General features: G+C 37.6%; 2 protein-coding genes across 2 annotated transcripts; both read left to right on the top strand.

The window, feature by feature from the left end:
* Positions 1-964: 964 nt before the first annotated feature.
* Positions 965-11,119, top strand: nkain5 (sodium/potassium transporting ATPase interacting 5). The gene is made up of 6 exons (XM_052094656.1): positions 965-1,174; positions 3,510-3,647; positions 4,279-4,359; positions 4,596-4,793; positions 5,657-5,717; positions 10,039-11,119. Exons 1-6 carry the CDS (start codon positions 1,121-1,123, stop codon positions 10,050-10,052), a joined length of 546 nt encoding a protein of 181 aa, XP_051950616.1. The 5' UTR covers positions 965-1,120; the 3' UTR covers positions 10,053-11,119.
* Positions 11,120-12,531: 1,412 nt separating this feature from the next.
* Positions 12,532-22,007, top strand: LOC127621100 (YTH domain-containing family protein 1-like). The gene is made up of 6 exons (XM_052094555.1): positions 12,532-12,912; positions 13,483-13,507; positions 14,874-14,953; positions 15,165-16,793; positions 20,237-20,281; positions 20,400-22,007. Exons 1-6 carry the CDS (start codon positions 12,886-12,888, stop codon positions 20,424-20,426), a joined length of 1,833 nt encoding a protein of 610 aa, XP_051950515.1. The 5' UTR covers positions 12,532-12,885; the 3' UTR covers positions 20,427-22,007.
* The last annotated feature ends 206 nt before the right edge of the window (positions 22,008-22,213 follow it).

Below are 22,213 nucleotides of genomic sequence, written 5' to 3'. Positions count from 1 at the left end.
AACACGAATGCAAACAAGCCATAATACTCATTTACAATAATATTTTTTGACTAAGTCTATTTTACAAAATGATTTACACTGAAACATCTATCTATCTGTCTGTCTGTCTGTCTTTCAGTCATCTGTCTGTCTATCTGTCTGTTTGTCTATCTCTCACAGTGCACTTTATAAGGAATACTATGGTCCTAATAAAGTGCCCAATGTGTTCTTCAGCTGTTATAGTCCATCCACCTCAAGCTTCGATGTGTTGTGCATTCTGAGATGCTGTTCTACTCACTACAATTTAACAGAGTGGTTATCTTAGTTATTGTAGCTTTTCTGTCAGCTCAAACCAGTCTGGCCATTCTCCATTGACCTCCCTCATCATCTTAATTCCTTCATTTGTTTTTCTTAGTTATCTAAGCTTTCTGACTGAATAACCTGAATAAAAGCTAACAAAACTCTAGAATGAGCATTGCAACCATGTTTCTTATGTAGCGAGGACAGTTGTATCACAGTGTTACATCTGTCCCCCGCTTCTCACCTTGTATGTTTGCCTGATTTTCTATGTGACCTTACATCCTAGGATGTACCAAAGTACATTAATTAAAGGTAGACAAATCAATAATTGCAACAAGTAACGTTTTCTTTCATGGTCATTCAGAAATAATGATTTATTCCCAATGAAATAGGATTAAGAAAATGAAAAATTACAAACTAAAACAGATGTTCTCTAATTATTTCTCATCAATGTGGACTATGTTCTTCACATTTCCCACACAGAGTGAGGATGCTGATGTGAATATTCATACAGAAAATGAAAGTTCAAACTTGTTTTAGAAGGGAAATATTCGGAGTTTCAACTGTAATATACCCTACAGTGCTCCACCTGCCGATATCTCTCGACAACGCATGGGTATTCTGGAGGCTGCCCCTCCCTTATATTTAAAGACCCAGCCCATTTATTTACCCCTGATCTCGCCCTTTTTACACTGTTTTAACCCATGGACAGCTCGTTGCGATATAATCACAGCTCATAGCGGGGGCACAACACTGAGAGTAAATACTGAGGATATTCAAAAATGAATCTGCTTTATTTACCATTTTGAGTCTCACGACTACAAAAGACTGAATTGTGAAGATGGGGTGCTGCACTGGGAGGTGTATGTTGATATTCTTCTGCACTGTTCAGCTGGTAAGACTCTGCATTTTAGAATGATGTTCAATAGCATGCATATGTACCAGGGTTTTTCTAGTTTGTATTCTAATATGTCTGATAAATGAAAACCCTGTTGATTAAATTAGTTGTTTTGGTGTTAACTTTGAGAAGAGTTTCTGAACATCTCAGGTCTTGAAAGTCAGTTGTATTTTTTTGCGGGCATTTCATGCTGCAGTCTCTCAGTAGTGCATTGTTTGAAAGGACTAGAATTGTGTGCCTGAGATCTAAACAGAACATAAATAACTGTTTTGTATACGCTGCCTTTCCATAAAATAAAATTTAAATATGCGACAGAATATTGGACACTTTTACGGATATTTTGGCCGTCTTTGTTATCGTCGTCAGAATTTAGTCCTCACACACTCACTTTATGTAGAGTTATAGTACTAATATAGAAACCAATTATTGTCAAATGGCACACACAAAATAAATATGTTCACCTTAATCGATAAAAAAAAAAATACATTTGTATTTATAGAATGTAAAAGTTTGCAGTTCCCTCTTGCGCACAGAATACTAACAATCACGTCACAGAGCTGACTGAAGTATTATATTCTATGCATTTAAACTAATTAAAAAAGGCTTTATTAAAAAAAAAAATTTTTTTATTAGAGATTGAAGGTATAAAACATGGCAAGATGATCAACTGTGCATTGTACTGACGGAATGGTGTGCATTTATGTGTTTTCTGCATTGTTTCTTAATTTTATGACTTGTCATTATTGACCTGGTCTTCCTGAAGTGTGAGGTGATTTTCTCCTCACACATAAAGTGTCAGTAATTGGATTCTACATGTTGTGTTATCTCAGTTCAGTACTAGCACTGGTGGCCTCAACAGAAGGAAACCCTTTTGTTTTTGCGCTTAACACCAACAGAGACAGTAACCTACATCCCTGCTGTTATTCTGCTTAACTTTTATATTATATGACTTTCAAATTTGTCTTAACCTTTGCTTTTCTGCCTTTCCTAACCTTAGCTTTTTTTTTCTCCCTCTGCTTGTGTAAGAGAGTGAGAGAAAGTTATTATTCAATTCAATAATTTTGGTTATTCTATATTGTCAATCTATTTTGACCCTTGACCCCTATTTTGACCCTTGTTTGACTGTACACTGGATTTTGTCTTATTGATCTGTTATGACACCATATTTTGAGTTTATGATCTCAGTGGATTTCACAAACTTAGCCATTACCTTTTTTAAATTACTGTCGGCTAATACATAAATGATGAAGATTCTGTCAGACAGGGCAGAACAGAGGCATGCAGTTATTAGACTCTCCAGTTGTGTATGTTTAATATCAGGTTGGATTAAAGAAGAAAATATAGCTATACGCTTTAATTGGTTTATCCAATTCAGCTCAGTTTCATGCCAGTGATAAGAAAAAGAGAAGAGAGATCAAGTCCACAGCTATAACACCATGTGCGATTCTGCATAACATTTGATTATATGCCTTGGCTGAACATTATTCTTTCATGTAGCCATATTAACAGGTTCTGCCACTGTTGCTGTGTAAATATGGTTTCATACTTATTTTAAATATTTCAAAAGAACTGAACACAATTCTCATTTATGGATTTACCAGCACTGAAATTGTAACCAAAGCTGTTAAGGTGGATTTCAATGCATATGTCTATAACTCAGATTGCATATTGCAGTATTTAACCTAATCTATATCATTAAAACATGTCCCTGTTTTATGTTTATTATTTGGCTCATTATAGTAGACACACCTCATGCAGAAAGAAAGAGCATGGGGACTGTGGTGCAGACATGCTATGAATGGCTGATTGGAGGTGGAACCTCTGGGCACACACACAGAGAAGGGGGTAGATTGTTGGGGGATGGGTGATGGAGAGGGTTTATGACTGCTGCGGTGAAGCTTTATGAGAAGAGCAGCATCCCCCACTTCCAGCAGCTCCCATCTGAATCATACATCTCCCTTCACTGAGCCTCTAACCTCCAAGGAGAGCCCTCATCTCCTCTCACTCACCCATTTCTACATCTCTCACTCTCTATTTCTCTGTCACAAGCTTTGTACCCCATTGGGTCTGTTACCCTGGCAACCCTGTTGAAAAAGCCAGCATGTGGAAAAACAGAGGGGGGTGGGGGTTGAGTGTGTCTCTGGGAAAGAGATGGGGTCTTCATCATCATTGTGATTGGGGCAGCATGTTTTTTCTCTAGAAGGCTGGGAAAATGAGGGGAGTGTTCTTTCTTGTTAGTCATGTAGATGCAAAGTAGCTGGTACTTTTGTAACAACAATGTGCAGAGATCTTGCTCATATATTCCAATCTCTCACTCTCATTCTCTCTCTAGATCACTGCTATGGAGAGACAGGTGTTTGATTTTCTAGGTTACCAGTGGGCGCCCATCCTTGTCAACTTCCTGCACATCATTGTGGTGATATTGGTCTTGTTTGGGACTGTCCAGTACAAGCCCTGTTATATAGTTTTGGTGTGTATATATCTCCATTTGTTTTACCTTTTGAGCCCAATATGTATGTGATCGGTGCTTAGCGGATAACTTCTGAATTGTAATCTAGTACTGATTAAAAATTACATGTCTAAAATGGTTGTCAGTAACATAATATCTTGGATTAAATTTTAAAGTAATCTAATCTGATTACTTTTTGATTACTTCTGGAGTTACTTTTTATTTATTTGATGTCACAGGCATTTGAGTATGTTACCATTTTGACATAATGGCATAAAAGGGATAGTTCACCAAAAAATAAAAAATCTCTCATCATTTACTCACTCTCATGCCATCCCAGATGTATTTGACTTTCATTCTTCTCCTGAACACAAATACAGATTTTTAGAAGAATATCTCAGCTCTGTAGGTCCTTACTATGCAATCTCAACTCTGTAGGTCCTTACTATGCAATCTCAGCTCTGTAGGTCTTTACTATGCAAGTGACACCTGTGGTCTGTTATATTTATTGCACTGGATCTATAGCTTTTTTTAGAGCAAGTGTGTGTTTGGTCTGAACAGCCACTAATTGAACTTTGAAGTAGTGTCACTAGATGTGATTCAACATAATTTTTAACACTCTGATGATAATTGTATATTCTTTTCATTTTAGTATATAGCCTGGACTGTGTTTTGGGTGACATGGAACATCTTTATCTGTTGCCTTTATCTGGACCTTGGAGGGCTCTCAAAGGTAAATGGGGCTGCTCATGACAGTCTGGTGCTAGACCAGGTTCAGATACATTCATGCCATAGGAATGAATAAATATTATCTCTGTGGTGTAGATTTAGAAACCACAGATTAGGCATTGCTACCTTGGAATTACATAATTAACCTTTCATGGTGTTTCCTTGATACTAATGCATTGAAAAGTAAGTACTGAAATAAAGTACTGAGTTTTAAGGTATTTTTGTTTTGTTTTGTTTTAGGACAGTGATTATCTGTCATTGGGTCTTTCCTCTGACCGATCATGGTGGAAGGACAATGGTCCAGGTTGTGCAAACAGAAACCTCCCAACCACTAGGTGGCAGCATCTGGAAAGTCCTGCTCTGGTCTCTGAGATGGGCTGCATGCTTGAGTATCAATACATCGAGGTTGTGCACAGTGCCCTGCAGCTGTTCCTTTCCGTAAGACCCTAAAACAGATGAAAATCGGCAAGTTCTACATTATATGGCCAAAATATTTGGACACCTCTTTCTAATTAATGGGTTTGGTTACTCCATTAACACCTTACAATGGCATTCTAGGGCATTGTATGCTTCCAACTTTGTGGCGAAAGTTTGAGGGAAAACCTTTTTCTATTCCTGCATGTCAATGCCAGGGAATATTTATCCCAAAACAGAGCACTTGTATAAAAATGAATGGGAATTCATGAAATGAATGGGAATTCATGAGATTTCGTTTTTCCCATTCAAGTAGATTGTAGCTGTACTTTCATGCTGCTTTTATCCATAGAAATTAGCTGCCCAGGAGCGTTCCCAAGATGGCCGCCGAGTGGACTGACTTGACTTTGACAATGCCTCTGTGCACAAAGTGAGGTCCATCTCCATCTGGTGTGGAAGAACTTGACTGACCTGCACAAAGCTCAGACCTAACCCCCACTGAATATATTTGGGTTAAATTGGAACACCAACTGTGAGCCAGGGCTCAACACCCAACATCAGTGCCTGATCTCACTGATGCTATTGTATCTGAAAGGGGGCAAATCTTTGCAGCCATGTTACTATATACAAAAATATATAGTACAAAAATAAAAAATACTCCTAGAAGAGTTGAAGCTGTAATTGCAGCAAAGGGGGAATTGATGATTGAAATGAATTATTCATCAAGCCCATATGGTGTCCACAAACTTTTGGCCACATAGTGTATCTGTTAATTTGGTTTCTGTGATACATCCATGCAGACCATTGCATAAATTCAGACACAACCATAAAGAAAGTGACTAGTATGTGATATTACTGAATATGTTGCTTTGTTTGTTTGTGTGCAGGCCATTGGATTTGTATTTGCCTGCTACGTGATCAGCATCTTCACTGAAGAGGATGACACATGTTTGTAAAAAAAACCTTTTCACTCCCTTTGTGACTTTCTTGTCTTTCATTATATTTTACAACAGGAAAACCATTTTCTCACTTAATTTAAAGGTGCATTAAGTAATTTTATGTTTATGTTTCACTAGTCTTGTTTAGCCATACCTATGACTACAGCATAGGTCTGGGATCTACAGCAGCTTCAATTGGCCAAGAACCGGCCATTCAATGAGGGAAAACTTGACTTAACTGACTTGTTAAGTGACCAGTCAAAGTCGGTTTTGTCATTATGGGGTGTTTTGGGACAGGGTTATCGGTAGGGTTGGGAACAGATCTTGATCAGAACCGATTCCATTCTTTACAAAATTATCTGCATGACTTTCACTTCCTTTAACAGTTCACCTGTGTAAATTTTCTACCGATGGAACACTGTACTAAAATCATCTTGATAGTATTTCCAGCAGCGCATTTCAGCAACAGCGCTGCCCTGTACTAACTCTACATCGTAAAACAAATAAATGATTGACATTTATGAGCCGGCTTTGTTCTACAAAGCGCAAAACACACAGCACTTCCGGTATAGTTGGATTCCCGAAAGAATGACTCTTATGAGCCGAAACTTTTGAATCTACAGCGTGAAACATACAGCACTTCTGGTCTATTTTTGTATAGTACACTGATGTGCACATTATGAATGTCCAACTCCAAATTAAATAAGAATTGTAGAAGTCTTACAAACTTGAAGTAAAACATTAGACAGCAGAACACAGTCTAAACTGCCTCTGGAACTGTTATTGTTATGTCATGTTACAATAGACCTGTCTTTAATCAAGCAGTGCAGTTTCTGACTGGTTGTTCATATGACAATGTTTAATTAATGATTCAGAAGTTTTGTATAACAAGGAATTTTATATTTAAAAAAAACTAATGAATGAAATACGCCATCGCGTTTCTTGTTTGTTTCGATTTTTCGAATTATTATTATTATAAATATAGCCTAGTTATGATAAATTATTGGATTGGATTAATGTCTCTAAAAAGTCAGCAAACACACCTTGTACAAGAATTATATTAAATGGATTTCAGATTCATTCTATCTGCTCTGTAGAAATCTTAAAAGATGTCATCATTTGGCAACAGACAGTAAATCCAAAAAGAATTGCATTTCTAATTTTCAAATAATTATTCCTCAAAAGTACTAAAAGAAATATTGGAATCATTACTGGAACCGTTAAGGAACCGGAATAGTTAAGAGGAATCGGAATCGGAATCATTAAATTCCTTACGATTAACATCGCTTGTTACCAGAGATGTACCTTTAAAAGAACCCTAAAGGGTTCTTTGAGCCAGGTGAAAAGGTTCTATATAAAACCTTTTAGGGGTTCCCAACATGGAATGATAAAATTGTTTAATTTTTACATTTATTTTTTGTTTTATTACCAGAAAAATGTTTAATGGATATGTTAATTAAATTGTTCACATATCATCAAAGTGAAATAGCCATTTAAAACACATTTAAATATTATTTAGTAACCATGTTTAATAGTTTGCATTAACAGTAACACAAGTAATATTAACACAATTCATAATTCAATAGTTATAATAATTTACTTAATAAATTACTTAATAAATCCACAGGATTGTAATAATAAGCTAAAAGTCTTATTAGAAACAATATTGTATATACCTCTATCTATATACAGTATATATATATATATATATATATATATATATATATATATATATATATATATATATATATATATATATATACAAAACTAAGAAATAAATACATAAATAAATAAAAATTAGCTATGAAAATCCATCCATCCATCTTCTACAGCCACTTGTCCAATGTAGGGTCACGTGTAGTGCTGGAGTCTATCCCAGCTGTCTCGGGCTGGAGGCAGGGAAACACCCTGGACAGGTGGCCAGTCTGTCACAGGGCTAACATACACATTCACATTTTCACTTTCACCTATGGGTAATTTAGAATTTCCTATTAACTTAACCTGCATTTTTTTGTGACTTATGAAAATCTGTAACAGAAAACAGAATAAATTAGGTGAAGGTCTTTGCTATAAAAATCTTCAGTAAAGATACATAATTATTATATTTTTGTAAATTACAATAAAACTACAAATGCCAAAACACAAAAGTTGAGAAATGTAAACATTTTCATCACCTTTTTGTCATTTGACACACTCGACAACCCGATCTTTCATACCAAATTAATACGTATTTTATTTTGGATGATTTTGTAAGATTTTGTTCATATAAGTACATACAATTTCATTACGTACAAATGCCCAGATGTCTAAATGTAAGCACGAGTTCTGCGCATAAGGCATAAAGGAGATGCTTATTAATATTATGCCCTTACCCAAACCCCTTATATAAACCTAACTGATCAGTAGAGTGTGTAAACGATAGTAGTAATATAATAGTAATTGTCGCGTATTAGATAGTAATGATGTCCAGCGATGTCATCGGCTGTAGTGAAAATCATACAAATTCATACTCTACAAGTGCAGTTGTACAATATCATCCAAATTAACCAAATTTAGAAAAGTCATACGAATTCTTATGATTTTGCTGTGAGAATGTGTTGCAACAGAGCTCAATTAACCTCTTTATATCAGTGCAGTCTGCTTATTTCAATGTTTGGCTGTGATGTGCTCTGGAAATTTGTTTGGTTATCCACATGTTTTCTAGGTGCATAGAAATGTAAATTATAACATAAACTGTCATCAGGATTTCTAGTCAATTCACAAAAGAGATTTCAGTTATTCAAGTTTGAAAATACTTACCTCCTGGTGGAGAATAATGCAGGCCTGGACGAAACAGTTTTGTTGACGTTTCTTCTTTGTGCTTGCTGAAATAAACGTGTAAGTTATAAATGACAAGGTGTTATGTCAAAATAATAAAAATGACATATTATCAGTAGACAAATTTATTTATTTTATAAATGTATTTTTCTCACTTACCAGGGTAATATTGCCCTGTTAGGCTTTCAGCTCTTTGAGGGTGCGACTTAAAGGCACCTCTGCACTATGTACATAAGACAAATATAACCAGCATTACACACTCAAGTTGTTTGCTGTTTATGATAAACACAATTTTATGCATCTGTTGTTGAATTATTAGTCAAGAAAGTACTGAACCGTATACTGTATATTGATACTGATTATCAATTGTTGTCTTAAAGAGAAAGGACATTGGATCTGACCATCTGTCATTTATACTTTTTTAATCAAACCCAAAGCTGAAGAAGTCAAATGTAAATTATACATACACATACATACATCCTTACATTAAGCAATTGTTATATTTGTAAATATAACCTTTTTGGGGGTTCATTGGAGCTGAGTAAAGAACCCTAGGGTTCTATATAGGACTCTAAAGAACCTTTTTTCTAAGAGTGTGATGTCAATGACCTGGCAAACTTGAGCAAATTCTGTGATTATTTCATCCTCAAAAGCACTCATTCTATCAATGCGTAAACTTGTGAACACAACTCTGCTTCCAGGTGGACTGATAAGCATCCTGTGTCCACCTACTTGTGAAAGTTCCATCAAACTAGTCAATCAGATTTGCGCTGAGTTGATTGAGAAAGTGTTTTCCAGGCGGTTAGATAACGGACTGTGGGCGGTATATGGCTGTGCCGTCTGAGGCTCAGACTAATGTTTCACTGACTCTTATTCGTCTTCCTAAACAAGTGAGATGACAGTTACAGGATGTGGATGCAGAAAATTATTTTCATTTACTAATGCCATTGTAGTTATGCCCTATTGTGCAAGTGTATTTGTCACCCATGATTAATATATTTTGCAGCTGAAGTGTTTGATAATAGGGGGTTAAGATAAAGTCAAGAGAGCACCCATGTGTGGAATAATTATTTTTTTAATATCTATACATAATTTTTTGCTAATAATATACATATTAGTCAAAAATACTATCCATTTGCATGGTTATAAAATGATTTAAGTAGAAAAAAGTTACTTATTCCACTTTTAATAGTCATGTTAAATTTAAACCGGTCGCCTCAAGTTTTTCCTTTAATGGTCATTGTTGTTTAGATGTTGCTTCATAGTGATACTGTAGTTTTGTGTTTCCACATCCTCTGCATGATCTGTTGCTTTCCAGTGGATTTTAATGTCAGCTTTATTCATCTTCCTTCCAGGAACTGGTAAAAAGCCTTCTTACTAGTTCCTCATGCACACACACCTGCGATAATTTCATGCAACCCAACAAAAGAGTCAAATAGGAGTACACAAACGGACCTACATGCTTATGTATTGCTGTGTTTCTAATTTTGTACCTATATTGTGTTATTTTTCAGATTTGTATAAGTAACCAGTGTCCAGAGCTCATCAGCATTTCAAGAAAGAGAAGGAACATTGAGAGGGAAAAAGATCATCACCAGTTCTCAGTATGAGTGCAAGAAAAGGAAACCAGATCTGATACTGTATCTTCCAAATGATACTTCATTGTGATTATGATATATAAAGTAACATTTCAATACACCCAATAACAGTTAAGAAAATAATAATAGCCAAAAAATAATGAGAACATTTCCTTTAAGCATGAATACAGCTCCCACTGTTGCTGATTTTCTGATATATTTCAAAGACTTTGCGGAGACTAGCAGATCCCACCCCTCAAACGTTCCTTTCTGTTCTGTAGTGATTTCCCCTGTCTCTGGCTTTTAAGTTTCCAATTCAAAGGAGTATATATTGTACATATTCAAATGAGGTTAGTTAGAATGTATTGTAGAGATCACTTTTGTGTGCTTAATGTTTTAATAGTGATTAAATAGTGGCAAATGACTTGTTACATGTACTTACCTGTGTAGAGTACAGGACAAAATGCTGCTTGATGTTTAATGATCAACATCATTATCTCAGAGTGCTGAGAGTGTCTGTCTTAACGGCCCAAAGATAAAAAATAATGCTGTATGTACAGCGCATCAAACCTCATCTTCTATGTGTAAATAATTCAGCATTTACTGATAAGCGAGAGTGTGTCATATTGGTTTCTTTTCTTATTAAAGTCTAATTTTAGTTAAAGATATCCCAAATAAATAAGTCCATAAGAATAGACACTTTATTTATTCTGTGTGTTATTTTATGGATTTCTGAAACATAATCGAGGAATTTCCCCAATTCTCACATTGCAGTGTCACCTAGTGGTTAAAATGAGATATGTATAATATTAGGCTACTATGCACTAAAAGCATGAATGCGCTTGATAAATAGGCATGCTCGGAACACTGGCACCGATAATGATTGTGTGATAAATGTGGTCCTGTATCTTGTATTATATTTTAAGGACTGCACATTGGCACTAGATTCACCATCCAAATTCAACACGTTCCCAGTCCCTTTTGTGTCACTTTTACCCCGGAAACTCATAATTAAACCAAAAGGAATTCAGCAAAAGGAACCCATTAAGTATAACTGTCTTCATTCATTTTCTTGCATTTTCTTTTATTGTCTATGTTAAGTGGCTGCTCACTGCATGCTTTCAGTCCCCATAGTTCCCCACTGCAAAATTATGAAACAGGGAGACACCATCTCTGACTAAGCTCAATCTAAATATCAATTAGCTACACTGTATAACCTTTAAAAGGATGATGATTAAGTCACTGAGTGCTTAGTTATTAGTACATTCTTTTAACACTGAAAATGTAAATGTTAAATGTGAGTGATGGTGGCATGGCTTATAATAAAACAGTAGCCTATGTTTCCAGCTGCCCATGCAGGTAAAATGTAATATGGCTCACAAATGGACAGTTCTTGGACAAAAAGAAGGTCATAAGTTGGTCACCAAACCTGTCAATAACATTTGATACAAAATGCATGTCTAAAGATATGAGGGAAGTCAGTACAGACTGGATGCCTCAATAGAAACCAGACTGTTAAAGGGATAGTTCACCCACAAATGAAAATGCTCTCATCATTTACTCATGTCCATGCCATCCTAGATGTGTTTGACTTTATTTCTTTTGCCAAACATAACGATTTTTAGAAGAATATCTCAGCTCTGTAGGTCCACACAATGCATGTGAATGGTGACCATACATCTCAAGCTCCATGAATCCCATAAAAGGCAGCATAAAATAAATCCTTATGACAACAGTGATTAATATGTCTTCTAAAGCAATGCAATCACTTTGGGTGAGAAACAGATCAATATTTAATTTCTTTTTTCCCCTAGTGAAAGTGGAGATTCATAGTACAAAGGACTTAAATCTTGATCTGTTTCTCACCCACACCTAGTATTTAGATTCTGACGATATGAATTTAACCATTTGAGTCATATGGATTATTTTTATACTGCCTTTATGTGATGTGAAAATATTTGTTTATGTCCTACTGAAGAAAGAAAGTCATACACATCTGGGATGGCATGAGGGTGAGTAAATCTTTCGATCATTTTCCGTTTTGGGTGATCCATCCTTTTAAGTTTATACAGTAGGATACAATGGTTAGCAGGGGAAAAAAGACATTTGAACACCCAGCAACAAAATGCGCAATTAAATTGCGATATTCTCCATTCTGGTCCTCAGCATCTAGGGGATGATTTATGACAGTTTAAAAAAAATCTCTCAAATAAAAGAAACTTAATTTATGGCAACACGTTTCTATGACTGCTACACTGACAATGACATTAATCGCAAACCAGAAAGTGTGGTGAATGTTAAAAGTAGGGTTAGGGGTAAACAGCAAGTTGAAGATCATAATTTTAGGTACTCTCAGGTTCATCACCTCCGCATGGCCACCCGGTCTATGTGGCGTCAGTACCTCTGAGCAGATCCCGGATGGAGCAGCCATTGGGCGGAAGTGAACAGAGGTGCAAAATAACTGTGGGCTTGGAAGAGGGGGAAAAAATACATATATGCACTTAAAAATTACACACACACCTTGTGACGGCATTGGATTAAAAAAAAAAAAACGCAGAGCCTCTGATACGGGCAGAAACATCTTCAGGCTGGACTTTTAGTGCGCCCGAGAGGACCAGATCACCGGAATCAAGTCGTGGAACTTGCTGAAAAAAAGCGCAGTTCAGCTTGTACGGAGTCGAGAGGAACCCACTGGCTTCGGGTTAAACCCAGCACCACCACCGCCGCTGCTGCTTTTTCTTTGCAAGACTCCTGCTGAATTTAAAGGGACTATCTTGATGAATTATGTCTACCACCAGTATTGACCCACAGGTAGGTTGGAGTGGCACGGCTTCGGCGAGGCCTTTTTGAGGAGCAGGGGATGCGCGTCCAGCCTCCGCCGCTTCTGCCGAGACATTAAGGGCATCTGCCTCTCAGCCGCTTCTCATAGGCGCGATGGCTAAAGAATTAGCATTTTCACTCGTTTAATAAGCTTGTGTTTGAAATGATATCAAACCGTTACCGTTCGTAGCACGACAGTTAGCTAAATGCGTTTCGCTCCAGTTTGCCATCAAAATAAAACTTAATTTAGCGCAGAATCACTAACATCAGCTTCCGAGAGTTAGAACCAGTTTCACTGGACTCAGGCTGATGTACGTGGCCGACGAAAAATATCGCTCATTGTATGGATAAATATCTATTTAAACACCAATTTTTCTTTAATTGGGAATGGCGAGCGACCCCGATAGTGTATTGATTTGTGATGCTCTGAGTCGAAGTGCATCAAGATCATGAAATATTGCAAGTGTTTTTACATCTTAAGCTTGTAGCATTAAATCAAACGTGTTAATGTTTTTATTTTGTGTTTGTGTTTCTATTCAACACTGCCGACTGAATGGGAAGACATCGAAAGGGCAAGACGCTAAAGGTGAGTTTGCCTGAAACGGTAGACGCTTATTTATGCGTCTTAGATGTAATATATCCCCCTATATAAAAAAAAAAATGTTTGTAGAGAATTAAAAAATGAAAGGCACTCAATCACATAATGGATGATAGACGGAGTGTCTCCGGATGCAAACATCCAATTTAAAGAACATTCCTGGTTCTGTAAAAGTTTAGCTCTGTCAACATCATTTGTGGCATAATGTAGATTACACTTGTCCCTCGTTTATTTTGAAAAAAAGGACAAATCACGGTTACAGTTAACACACTTACAATGGAAGTGAATGGGCCAGTCAATAAACATAAAAAATCACAATGTTTTAAAACTGTAGCATTAAAATTATATATGTTAATATGATATTAGTGTGACAAACTCACTTACTAACCTTTTCTGTGTAAAGTTATATGCAATATTACAACTTTGTGTTCATGGCAACGTAACGCAGGTAAACCCTGTAATCTTGTAAATGGAGTAACACAGACAAATCTGTCATTTTATCACACTTAAATCATGTTAACACATAGAACGTTTACATCATTTGGCTATACCTTAGAAACTGTGTATTTTAATGTTTATAGACTGGCCCCATTCACTTCCATTGTAATGCCTCACTGTACCAGTGATTTGTTTTGAGTTGTAATTTTTGTGTTAATCAAAATTGTCACAAAGGCAGTTGATTGAGCTAAACTTGTATTTAACTTTTTACCAATTTAAAGGTCTAACTTATCCATAAATATTGGGAAACTCGTCACTGGTGGCCTACAGGTAAAATTTGGGCATTCATTCTCTATTACTTCAAGTCGAGACCTGCTTGCTGTGCTGGTGGTCATAGATTATCCAAATGTTGTTGGAGAGCTAAATGGGTATTTACATCCATTGCCTGATGGAGCCATACCTCCTCATGGAGCCCTAAAAGCAATCAGCAAACTGTTGGATTAACACTGACTACGCTGGCATATCAATTAGCTTTGAAGATTGGCATTGTGAACACATTAAATAGATTATGCTTCAGAATTTGGTAGCATTGACCGTTGCATTTGTGGATTTGCTCCCTTTGGGCTTATGTGTGAAATTGATTAGTTATGAGTCTCAGTCAGTAGATTTTGGACTGTCCTTTTCATAGTGGTTGTCAGACAGAACATGTGATGCATGACTCACTGAGATCAGTACTGTAACATTCATATTACTGTAAGCGTGCATCATTCAGTGAAGCTCTTCTGATATAAAAGTTGAATGGGACTCTATGCCATTGGCTAATATCTTATGAGGCACATTGAAAGCTGTAGGCTATAAGATGTTTTATGGGTTTGTTGTCAGATGTACTGATAAATAATTATTCTTTTTTTTTCAGTGCAAAATGGCTCTCTTCATCAAAAGGAAACAGTCCACGACAATGACTTTGAACCATACCTCACCGGCCAGTCTAATCCGGTGAGACAAGTGTGTGTGCGTGCATCTCTTTCTTTTGAAAATAGCTGGTTGTAGTCGTCCATTAAATCGCTCATTTTAAATTGTCGAGGGTTTAAAAGACATTGCTAAGAACAGTTCAGAAGAAGGGAAGTTTAAATCTGTTTTTACATTCTATTTTACATTTGTCATTATTAAATCAATTCTAACAGTCATATTTTTGGTTATCCCTCAGAATAACAGTTACCAATCTATGACTGACCCATACCTGTCCAGCTACTATGCCCCCTCCATTGGGTTCCCATACCCTCTCAGTGAGGCCCCCTGGTCCACGGGCGGAGACCCGCCAATCCCATACCTCACACCGTATGCCCCCCTCAGCAATGGAGACCACCACTTCATGCATGACACTGTGTTTGGACAGCCGGGAGGTCTGGGCAGTAGCATCTATCCCCACCGTTTTAACTTTTTTCCAGAGAACCCTGCATTTTCTGCCTGGGGTACTAGCGGTTCCCAGGGCCAGCAGACTCAGAGCTCTGCATATGGGGGCAGTTACAGTTACCCACCCAGTTCTCTTGGAGGCACCCTGGTGCCAGACGGGCAAACAGGCTTCCCCAATGACACCCTGAACAAAGCACCAGGTATGAACAGCTTAGAGCAGGGCATGGTGGGGCTAAAGATTGGTGGTGATGTGACAGGAGGTGGATCAGGAGTGAAAACGGTGGGCTCAGTTATTGGTGGAGGGCCAGTGGCCGCAGCAGTGGCCACTGGTAATGGTGGAACTCCTATAGGCATGCCACCCCCCAAACCCACATCCTGGGCAGCCATCGCTAGCAAGCCAGCCAAGCCTCAGCAACTCAAGGTGAAGAGTAAGCCAGGGATGCCCATGGCCGGAGGCACCCTGCCCCCACCACCCATCAAACATAACATGGACATTGGCACTTGGGACAATAAGGGGCCTGTGACTAAAGTGGCCTCCCCACTGCCCCACCACCACCAGCAGCAGCCTCCCCTCCACTCCCAGGGCCACCTACCACCTCACCCTCACGGGCTCCCACCTCAGCCTCACATGCCAACTGCCCAATCACTTGCCCAGCAGATGGCTATGCAGGCCCCGCCTCCGCCACATTCTTATCATAACCACACCCCAGCTCCTCCCCCTCAAACCCGATGGGTTGCCCCACGCAACCGTAACCCTGGTTATGGCGGTGGTGGCAGCATGGATAGCAGTGGCTCCTCAAGTGGTGGAGGGGTTGGTAACGGCGGAGGAGGTGGTCCTCCAGGCTCCGGTATCATTGAGGCACACCCAGTCCTGGAAAAGCTCCGTGCAGCACACAGCTACAACCCCAAGGAATTTGATTGGAACCTGAAAAATGGTCGGGTTTTCATTATTAAGAGTTACTCGGAGGACGATATCCACCGCTCCATCAAGTACTCCATCTGGTGCAGCACGGAACATGGTAACAAACGGCTGGATTCTGCTTTTCGTGCAATCAACGGCAAAGGTCCCGTCTATCTGCTGTTCAGCGTTAACGGCAGCGGACACTTCTGTGGCGTGGCGGAGATGCGCTCGCCTGTAGACTACGGCACCAGTGCCGGCGTTTGGGCACAGGACAAGTGGAAGGGCAAATTTGATGTGGACTGGCTGTTTGTTAAAGACGTGCCCAACAGCCAGCTCAGGCATATCCGACTGGAGAACAATGACAACAAGCCTGTGACAAACTCCCGTGACACACAAGAGGTGCCTCTGGAGAAGGCCAAGCAGGTCCTGAAGATCATCGCCACCTACAAACATACCACCTCCATCTTCGATGACTTCTCACACTATGAGAAACGTCAGGAGGAGGAAGAGGTGGTAAGAAAGGTAATGTGCACACACACCAGTCTTTCTACTTAAAATTAATATATATGATTTCTAGTTAGACCTGGAAGTATATAAAGTTGAAAACCAATTGACAATTTTCAGCAATGACATTTGGTCGTACCACATGACATTTTTCTAATTCAGTCATATTTAAAACCAAAAGAATTGGCAAAACATTGTAATCTAATAACTATAAAAGCAAATTATAGATTTTATTATAAAATACAATTTTCAGTGTCTTTATGAGGTCATACCACATGATGGTCAATTTTGGCAACAACACACCAGCAGTTTAAAAGGTGATTATTTTCCAAAAATGAAAGCAAGGTAATGACTTTCATCATGTATCCAGGGGTCCTTTGCATGCCGCTGTATGATGTCACTTCTGGTCCTTTCGAAAATAAAGTCTCAAAATGGCGTTCTTGTGTCTGTCGTACCACATGATATTTAAATAAAACAATCCTCCTCAGTCAACAGTTATGTATGTATTATAATGGAAATAATGATAAAATGCATCCGGGTTTTGCACATACAGAACAGTTATGGAATTATGCCAAATATAAATACTTTTTAGTGCTTTTAAATAGATTTTCTAGATTTTTCTAGATTTTCTTTCCCCCCAATCTATTTAGATAGATTGGGGGGAAAGCTACACAAAACCGCTTGAGGGAGTGACGCGATGTTCTGGGTACACGTGCAAATACTCTGTTGTTCACGTTAGAGGGCCGCCATATTCGGGTCAGTTTTTCAAGTAGGAGTTTGTGTTTGTAATTTATAAAAAAAATACACAACAGTTGATCCTTGAATTTGATTGGACAGAGACGGTACATGATGCTGATGTCATCACTCGGACGTTTAACTGTGTGTATTATTCCACATGTGCTCGTGCCATTCTAAACTAAAGTGTAAGAGCAGTGCAGATGTGTACTTTATATCTGTCTTTTTACATTAAATTTTTTGGCTTTACATATTTTATTATAATGTAATAATGTAAAATCAGCCAGTTGGTGATCTGAAATGAGTCAGCATCACTCAGTGTTTATATTCAACAGCACTCTGTGATCACTCTTCTTACTACTCCACTACTTACACTCGTACAGGACTTTCCACATTGTAGAGGACAAAATGGTGGAGGACATTGCAGTTTCTATAGTGAAAGACTCGCACCGGCCGATACCACTTTGTGGTAGCGCACCGGCTACCACAAAGTAGGGGGAATACCCCTGCTTGGACGACTATTTTTCCACTGAGAAAATATGGTGCATTTTACTAAAATTACATTATCTTCAGAAAGCTGACTAACAGATTACAGCATCACCAAAAGGTGATCACACACACACTCCATCTCTCTCTCTCTCTCTCTCTCTCTCTCTCTCTCACACACACATATACATACATACATACACACACACACACACACACACACACACACACACAGATACCTTTTTCTCCAATGACATGTTAGAAACAGCCCAAGCTGTGATACTCTGAAGTTATGTTTTGAGAGGCTTGGTCTCATCATTTGGTTTGAACCAGCAACGGCAGATTCTGATCCAAGAAAGTAGTTCCATGCACAAATGACTGTTTTTAAAAAAAAAATAAAATGTGCTTGTTTATTGAACTGTTGTATATAAGCAATATCTCAATCTATATTGGTCGGTCAACTGAAATCTTTCAGCTTGAGGGCCCCCACCCCTGGTGATAAATATTTAGTTTGCATGTGCGACGCACTTCAAATGTGAGCGCTTGTTAATGTGTGGAAACCGTGTTGCGCCTATGCCTGCTGCACGTGCCTTTTAAAGCTCCACCTTGACTCATTCAGGGAAAAAAATTATGAGCGTTGAGCACTCCATTTGTAGCAGATGACAGCGAACAGAGCTCTAAATTCACTTTGGAGCTCGAGGTACACATATACTACATAATTATTTGATTAAACGGACAGTTCACCCAAAAATAACAATTCTTTCATGATTTACTTAAATTTAAGCCATCTCAGATGTGTATGACTTCCCTTCTTCAGCAGAACCGAAGTGAAGATTTTTAAAAGCAGTTTCAGCTCTTTTTGTCCATACAATGCAAGTAAACGGGCAATCAGGCTGCTGTCTATTTGATGGTCCAAAAGTCATATTTAGGCCTTATAAATTGATCCATTCGAACAATTCATGTCTTTTGAAGCAAACCTAATAGGTTGGTGTAAGAAACAAAATTATAATTAAAAGGTTTTTAACTCTCAGGTGATGTTTGTTCCTCTGTTGTATACAAAGTGCACTCTTCCGACCTCTCACGTGAATGCCATTCCACTTACGGCACTCAACAGCAACAATTTTTTTTTAAAAGTATGACAAAATGTATCATTATTGTAAAGTTATGTAATATTCACTGTATTACTACAACTATTACTTATAATAATAATTATAATAAACCAATAGTAATTGTATTAAATTTAAGCAATATCTCAAATCTGTGATGCTCTGTAGTGCTTCACTTTATTTGACAAAAATAACTTCAGTACTTGTACACATTCTCAAAAACATGGTGTCGGGACATCCCAAATTACGACAAAAAAACATGGGAAACTTAAAAGTGGTTACATATATTTTAGAGGTACTGCTTATACATGCTACTTTTAAAACATTGTAATATTTAGTTTTTTAATGCAGAAGGCCAGAGTGAGAAGGTGTCATGTCATCAACCCATGTTTAAATTTTTCAATAGCTGAATTGATTTGTATGGGAATGTGACATTTGTTTTTAACAGTTTTGCTGACTGTGTTTTTATATAAGGGTTTTGTTTAAGGTTTTGTGATGCATATACTGGGAAAAAAAGTCTTAGTAGCTGTATAGACCCCGTTGAGCAGTAGAATCATGTTAGACCCTGTTGAGGTGAATGATCATAAGTGGGGATTAACCAAAGATCTTTGTACGGCATGTGATGGGATGAAGTATTTGACAGGACTTATGTCAATGAAATGTAAATCTTTTAAGTTTTCTTTTTTCTTTTCACGTTTTTATATTAAATCAGTGCTGATGTACCTGCTTCTTTCATAATAATGAATTGGACATTATTCAGTCTATGATGTTTGATCTATGGCCGGGAGGTTTCAATACAGCGCTGCTACTTTTGTCAAGTATCAAACTTGAAATTATATTTGCCAATAAGGCCTTTAGTTACATTGTAGGACAACTCAAACTGCATTTTCTTTTACTTCTTTACATTCAATTGAAGTATGATTTATTTATAAATTACATTTATAAAAATGTTATTCACTGTAAATTATTTGTGTACTTGTCAGATGAAACAGACAGTCTGTTAAATAAGAAAATGTGATTGTTGGGAATTAAGTTACTGTCATTTTTATTTGATTTAAGACAAATGGCTTGTGGCTTTTGATGTGTGGTGAATGATTATTGATTTTTATATTTTTCTTTCATCTCCACTGGCAGACCATAGAGCCTGCTCCTCTCCAGAATCGATCCCGTCTGGAACAAGTAATCTTTTCTTTCTTTTAAAAATGAAATGCAGAGCTTGTATCTGCACAGAATAAAGCTTTTCTGATTTGCTTGTTTTACTTTATACTAATCTCTATCTCTCTCTCTTGCTCTCTAGGAACGCCAGAACCGAAGTAAAGAATAGAAGGCTGCCCCCTATAGCTGATGAACAGTTGTTTTAGGACTGACCATTTGAAAATTAAATTTAAAAAGGACACAGTATGAAATTTAAACAAATAAACAATCATTGCTTTTCTATTTAATTCTGGTGACTTCAGCCAGCATCAGACTCGAGCCTCTGCGCTTTTGGCTTCACCTGTGAGGGCTGAAGTCGGTTAGAGCCTCTTAGTCGCGTCACTTTGATTTTCTTTCTCTTCTTTTCTGTCATTTGGTATTGTTTTCATACACCTCCCTCCCCCCTTTGACCAACCAATATCTGCACAAGTCTTTCTTTTTCCCCCTTTTTTTTCAGCCCCAGTGCTCATTTTTGCCCTTAGAGGTGGTTAACTGAATTTTGTGATATGTGTGTGTATCAGGCATGGTGATGGAGTGCATGTCAGATGGACAGTTGAGGGGACATGTTCAGACTCCGCTCAGGTCGAGGGGGAGGGGGTATCTCCAGCATCAGTAACTGTAATGGGCCAGTTTTATGTTCTGTAGCTCCAGAGGGTGTTGAACCCATTCATGGAGTATTGTGTAACTGCGTAGAAGGGACAATGAAATGTGTCTTGACATGAAGAGATGATGCTATAAAAAAAAAAAACTATATTTTTAATTATGTAACACTTGACTTTTTTTGTTTAGTGACGAGCCACGTATGTCACAATTCTTGGAACTTGTATTTTTTCTTTCTGTTTTTCCTGCTTGGAGCCTTAACATTTTAAAACTACGGTGTCATCAAAACCGTTTAATAATGGCTGTTCTATACCTCAATTGAAACAGCATTATCAGGGAGAAGACATCCCATGCGTCCTTACCCGAGGGAAGTCGACATTGTCAGTGACTGGACTAACAAAAATGTAAAACTAATGTTTTAGTTACGGTTCAGAGCCCAGTGCTCAGACTCTGTTCACATACCTACTTGTTAAAAAAGCAGAAATGTTACTACTTACTGTTCCAAACCCCGCCCAGCAGAGGTCGCTGTTTCTATAAACCAATCTGAGATGTAGCAATTCACTGCTTTCATTTGAAAACACTTTAGATGCATCACCTTTTTTTGTTCCTTGTCCTTTCTTAACAGATTTAATTTTATCACCTTTTTCCTCCCTCATTTTCTCAGTATATTGCTAAGCTTTAACGTAGGATCATATAATTATAACAATAATGAAGAACGCCTCAAAACGTGTAACCTGAAAATTAATGTTACTGATTTACTGTTAAAAGTAAGAGAAAAAAACAAACAAAAAAAAAAGAGTATATGGTTTCCGTGCGTGATTTTCTAGGATCTGCTTGCTGTTTTGTGTGTTTGTGTGTGGGAGAGCGGAATTGAACCATGTGAGGGTTTCAGATTTCTATAGTCATATAACAAAAGATTCATGAAAATATATGAAATACTAAAAATATTAAAAAAGACAAACATTTAAGTCACCCCTGAAATGAATATGCATTGTATTGGAAGGTCATTATCTATCACGTTCTTAGATTTGATCATTAAAATAATACTATCTGGTGTAGTTGGTGTTTGAAGCTGTTCTTTTTACTGCCTTGTGAGAATGTCTATGTTGGTACTTTACTGTCACTGTGGTAGACTGGGAAGGTAATATTATTATAATTGTTATTTTTTTTGCACAGGGATGCTCAATATAAAGGAAAAAAAATTGTAGGACCCATTTAAACCACTCTACCCTACACTACCCCCATTTTGGGGTAGAGAACCAAAATAGTATCAACAACATGCTTGTTTTCAAGATTTGTTGGAAGTATATTTTTACA

This window comes from Xyrauchen texanus, chromosome 27 (assembly GCF_025860055.1).
Source record: "Xyrauchen texanus isolate HMW12.3.18 chromosome 27, RBS_HiC_50CHRs, whole genome shotgun sequence".
NCBI lineage: Eukaryota > Metazoa > Chordata > Actinopteri > Cypriniformes > Catostomidae > Xyrauchen > Xyrauchen texanus.
The sequence above is the reverse complement of the archived record's forward strand: the minus strand, read 5'-3'. Positions and strand labels throughout refer to the sequence as shown.